Below are 5,922 nucleotides of genomic sequence, written 5' to 3'. Positions count from 1 at the left end.
CACCTAAATGGTCGATTTGACATTATCGTTCTCCTAAAATGTAAAGCGATATTTCATTTATTTATTCAGAAAAGTGATCTAGTTTTGGAGATTCACCTTGAAATGGCAACGAAAATTTTAATGTTTTTTGTTAATAATTCCATTTGCCACACAATTTTGGAAATTAAGTCAGTGACGTTTCGGCTGTTAATTTCTAAATGTTGCACTCGTATAGATTTAGATTAGGTCCGGTTTTAGGAACGTATAAAATCTGAAATGAAGATGAGCACATCATCACTTGGTCTTCAACCGTCTACCAAAATGTTCAAGCTGGTAAGTCACCCTTAAACTATACTCTTAAATAAACTATTTATTGATTATAAAGTACCTACTATGTTTAATTTTTTTTCGCTTTGGTATAATTTGCCTTTCTTCCCTCTTATACAGGTTACTATACAGGGTAGTAGGTATAATACTTTAAATTCGAAAGGACAGTTGTGCAATCCTCATCGAGCAATAGATAGATAATTGTGTTGAGCCACACGCCTAATACAAATAATTAACTTAAAAGCTAAGAAAAGATCATGTGTGTATTTTTCAATATGAACATAATCCGTAATAATGCTTAATATTTTGTTTTCAGTTCTGTCTTGCTCTCGTCCTCGGGTTGGCAGCCGCCGCACCCAAACCGAGCGTGATCCAGCCGGTCGTCGCCTACTCGGCTCCTGCAGTGGCTGCCGTGAGCTACCCATCATACAGCGCCCCCGTAGCGTACTCTGCTCCAGTCTACTCCGCCTCAGTTGCCGCCCCCGTCCACTACTCTGCTTCAGTTGCTGCCCCCGTCCACTACTCTGCTTCAGTTGCCGCCCCCGTCCACTATTCTGCTTCGGTGGCCGCGCCAGTTGCCTACTCTGCTCCAGTTGCCGCCCAAGTCGCCTACTCTGGCCCAGTTGCCGCCCCCGCCGTCGCCTACTCTGCTCCAGTTGCCGCTCAAGTCGCCTACTCTGCCCCAGCTTATTACTCAAGCGGCTCCTCATTCTTTTTGAAGAAGAAGTGAATAAAATAACTACACTAAATGATAATAATCATTATGTCAGAATAAACATTGTTATGAACGATTAAACCTTATTCGACTCTTTGAATAAACATATTTTTATTTCAACACTACCTCTCTGATACCTCTATTCGGATAGGCCTAAGTCTATTGATAGGTATAACATTAATTACTCATAATATAAACTTAACCCATTTCGACACAACTGTTACTGTAACCACAGAATAATAATATGCTGTAACACCTAAAAACATAAAAGCTAATGAATTACAATTTGTCATGAAAAGTTAAAATAACACCACACCAGGCCATGGCATAACATTTCATGTCTCTGATAACCAAGAACAAATTGCCTGTGTCAAGCTAGCTTAAGAAATAAAAATAAAAATTGACACTGTTTCTTATGCACGCTGTTAAAATGTAACATAATGCTTTGAATATTTTTAGAACAATCTATGTAAGGTGCTCATTATATTTTAACCGTAATATTAACGATAACCGGTGCTTTTTGTATGTAGTTTGATAGCCTTTTGACGTTTATCAAAGTAAAAGTAAGATGGTGCAACTCAGCCTTAGTATTATTAATTTCGCAGATATTACCAAAGCTTTGAGGTTATCAACCGGTCGTAAGAACCTACACATGTCACCAATAAGCAACAAACAAATCGAAGATGAAACAATAAACGAGTTACAATTGGGAGTTCAATATCTCAAAGACACTTCTCGTATTGAAATGGAAGTTGTTAATTTGTAACAAACGTCTAGACATAAGCAATTGTCACCGAAGTTGATCGGTGCTTGAACTCCTGGTCAATTGTGGCAGGTTACGCACCGTGTAACTCTCGTGACACGACATTTTGGGATATCTTACAAGTGACAGTTCAAATTCCACTCTCCACCGTGTCTCGTTAAACACGCGACATTGGCGAAACCAGTGTGCTTCAAATACGCACCATTGAAGCCATTCAACAGAATAATAATAATAATACAAGTGACAGTTCTCAGAAATACACTAGAGATCACCACGACTTCGCTCACACAAGCATTTATCAATAATCAACACGTATGCTGCTGCTGTAATGATATTGAATTGGACTGCACTTTGACTAATCAAAGCCCCTACAGCACATAAGTGTCGATGATTTTCTTACGTTACTGTGTGCCTACCATGAGTTTACGTTAGGTGTGCTCGCTAGCGACTGCGTAAAAAAATGTCATTTAAATGTATGACATATTGTGCAGCGCCCCTAGCGGCTACTTTCAAGAAATAAAATCTTCATAGAATTTTTTGACGTATTCGCTAGCGAGCTCACCTAACGTAAACTCATGGTAGGCACACTGATAACTTTACTACAGCTGAGTTGGATTTTCTATGGAGTTTGACATAATTTTGACGTTTGATATAGTTAAAGTAAGATGCTGCCACGTTTTTTATTTATTTAAATAACTTCGAATTATTTATTAATTAGTCGGCCGTTTGGTGTAGTGGTTCGGACTACTATGCCGAGAGGTCCGGGTTCGATTGCCGGCCGGGCAGAAATTGAAATGATGAATTTTAATTTCTGTGACGGGTCTGGGTGTTAATATGTTATGTATCTATATATTTACAAAAAAATATATTTAAGTATGTTTATATCCGTTGTTTAGGAGGTAGTACCCACTAGACTAGAAGCGTAGTGTAAAATGTCTGAAAATGTTGTTTATTTATTTTAATTGGCCTTACTTTAATCATAAAAATCACCTAAAGTAACATTTAGCTGTAAGTTTTCCAAAAAATTGTAAAATAAAATAAATAAAATAAAATAATTTATTTATTTCATTTTCATTGCTATATTTAGATAAAAGGTAAGGAAAACTAAACTTTACATAATCTGTAGCTAATTTTAAGTTAATGAATTACTTCATTTTTACTATTTAGAGGACGTTTCTTGTGATTAATTTAATTCAGTCCATATATCTCCAGTCTAAATCTGAAAATAGAACAAAGTTAAAGCTTATTTAAGCTACAAGTCCTATTTTAGAAACACACTGGAGGTTTCGGCTGGTTTTATATATGGAAGACCCCTAGAATACCCAAGATGTAGGTTAATGCTTTTATTCTGGGGCTTTTAGTTATTTTGGGAGGATGACACACATACAATAATATCTTGGGGAACTTCCCACGTAACCTTCTATTATTGTTCATTTGCAGTGAAATTAGTTACATTTCATTGTTGGGAGACGTCACTTCTAGAATTTGAGAACAAGAAATCACCAACAAATTAGGTGGAGGTATGGCTTAAAAGTTTAGTACCTAGTAGGCTGAATCTGTTTCAACAATTACAAATATTTTAGTGTACAAATTATTCATACACATTTGACTTACCTTGCGTTGCCGTTGGGAATAGTCCCGTTACCTTGCGTTGAAAAAACTACAATAAGTTTTTTCAGTTATCATATTAACATTTGATATTTTCTATTTCTAAGTATTAAATTACATAAAAGCACTGATGTTTTTATCTAATAATAACTCGTTCTTTGCATTTGTATCATCATAATGTAATCTAATAAGTCAACATACAGAATATACTATTTTAAGAAAGCTCCAATGAGGATCATTTCGATTTTTAGCTGTGAATGCAGATTTATAGGGCTAAAAAATCCTTAATACACAGTGCAAAAATTTTTGTTCTACGACTGTGGTGGACTGCAGTGGACTGTATGCGTTTGTGTGTGTTCGAGAGCGCTGACCGGACGATGATGACTGCCGTTGAGAGCTTGCCCTTACTATGTCAGGCGTAGTAGGTGCTACTTGCAGGAATAAAACCACTATTTCACTTGCTGAGACTTCTCGCGTTTATTATTCGCTTCCTTTTCTCAGTTCTTGCTTCTTCAGATCANTCCGAACCTTTAGGTGTGCTCGCTAGCGACTGCGTAAAAAAATGACATTTAAATGTATGACATATTGTGCAGCGCCCCTAGCGGCTACTTTCAAGAAATAAAATCTTCATAGAATTTTTTGACGTATTCGCTAGCGAGCTCACCTAACGTAAACTCATGGTAGGCACACTGATAACTTTACTACAGCTGAGTTGGATTTTCTATGGAGTTTGACATAATTTTGACGTTTGATATAGTTAAAGCAAGATGCTGCCACGTTTTTTATTTATTTAAATAAAACTTTAACTTCGAATTATTTATTAATTAGTCGGCCGTTTGGTGTAGTGGTTCGGACTACTATGCCGAGAGGTCCGGGTTCGATTGCCGGCCGGGCAGAAATTGAAATGATGAATTTTAATTTCTGTGACGGGTCTGGGTGTTAATATGTTATGTATCTATATGTTACGGTCAAAGTGATAAATGTGAAAATTATGAATAATCGCCGGTTATTATGAATAATCACCACATGATTTGGTAAATGTGATTAATATGAGGTCATTTATGTGTGTATAAAACTAAATAGGCGGCTTAGGGGTGCCCCTAGGGCCACCCCCGCCGCACCTTAACCTATTTTTCACTTTAAATCAAAACATTATGTTATAGGCATCATGGAAAAGTAATATTATGCAAGAAACATTCCAAACTCATTATGCCAAATTATATTAATATATGATATCAAAACGTTCAAAAGTTTGGCTGTACTCAAGCACGTACATAAGATATTGTTCTCTTTTATGAAATTTGTTAGTACTAAGGTTGAATTATGAAATAATCGCTGTTAAATGTGATTAATTTATCACTTTTACCGAGACTGTAGGTAATTATTCATAATAACCGGTTATTATTAATAATTTTCAATTTATCACATTAACCGTAACATATATATTTACAAAAAAATATATTTAAGTATGTTTATATCCGTTGTTTAGGAGGTAGTACCCACTAGACTAGAAGCGTAGTGTAAAATGTCTGAAAATATTTTTTATTTATTTTAATTGGCCTTACTTTAATCATAAAAATCACCTAAAGTAACATTTAGCTGTAAGTTTTCCAAAAAATTGTAAAATAAAATAAATAAAATAAAATAATTTATTTATTTCATTTTCATTGCTATATTTAGATAAAAGGTAAGGAAAACTAAACTTTACATAATCTGTAGCTAATTTTAAGTTAATGAATTACTTCATTTTTACTATTTAGAGGACGTTTCTTGTGATTAATTTAATTCAGTCCATCTCCAGTCTAAATCTGAAAATAGAACAAAGTTAAAGCTTACTTAAGCTACAAGGCCTATTTTAGAAACACACTGGAGGTTTCGGCTGGTTTTATATATGGAAGACCCCTAGAACACCCAAGATGTAGGTTAATGCTTTTATTCTGGGGCTTTTAGTTATTTTGGGAGGATGACACACATACAATAATATCTTGGGGAACTTCCCACGTAACCTTCTATTATTGTTCATTTGCAGTGAAATTAGTTACATTTCATTGTTGGGAGACGTCACTTCTAGAATTTGAGACCAAGAAATCACCAACAAATTAGGTGGAGGTATGGCTTAAAAGTTTAGTACCTAGTAGGCTGAATCTGTTTCAACAATTACAAATATTTTAGTGTACAAATTATTCATACACATTTGACTTACCTTGCGTTGCCGTTGGGAATAGTCCCGTTACCTTGCGTTGAAAAAACTACAATAAGTTTTTTCAGTTATCATATTAACATTTGATATTTTCTATTTCTAAGTATTAAATTACATAAAAGCACTGATGTTTTTATCTAATAATAACTCGTTCTTTGCATTCGTATCATCATAATGTAATCTAATAAGTCAACATACAGAATATACTATTTTAAGAAAACTCCAATTGTTACATATTCAGAGACGTCAATGTTGCGTGTGGGCGACCACATGGGAATTACTAGAGTACAGGCGACAGCACATCAGACTATAACATTTTTGTTGCAATAT

The 5,922-nt window shown here is 35.0% G+C and overlaps 1 protein-coding gene across 1 annotated transcript; it reads left to right on the top strand.

The window, feature by feature from the left end:
* Nucleotides 1–211: 211 nt before the first annotated feature.
* On the top strand, nucleotides 212–1,036 carry LOC114359849 (cuticle protein 16.5-like). Its single transcript, XM_028314369.1, has 2 exons — nucleotides 212–312; nucleotides 623–1,036. Exons 1-2 carry the CDS (start codon nucleotides 256–258, stop codon nucleotides 1,034–1,036), a joined length of 471 nt encoding a protein of 156 aa, XP_028170170.1. The 5' UTR covers nucleotides 212–255.
* The last annotated feature ends 4,886 nt before the right edge of the window (nucleotides 1,037–5,922 follow it).

The sequence above is a fragment of the Ostrinia furnacalis genome, unplaced genomic scaffold (genome assembly GCF_004193835.3).
Source record: "Ostrinia furnacalis isolate ACB-3 unplaced genomic scaffold, ASM419383v2 OfSCF4672, whole genome shotgun sequence".
Lineage (NCBI taxonomy): Eukaryota > Metazoa > Arthropoda > Insecta > Lepidoptera > Crambidae > Ostrinia > Ostrinia furnacalis.
The sequence above is the reverse complement of the archived record's forward strand: the minus strand, read 5'-3'. Positions and strand labels throughout refer to the sequence as shown.

Bases quoted from the DNA above. Each gene is read 5' to 3' on its own strand.
- LOC114359849 (XM_028314369.1), top strand. From the start codon at position 256: ATGAAGATGAGCACATCATCACTTGGTCTTCAACCGTCTACCAAAATG. The intron at 313-622 runs GTAAGTCACCCT...TTTTGTTTTCAG, and splicing joins CTACCAAAATGTTCAAGCTG to TTCTGTCTTGCTCTCGTCCT.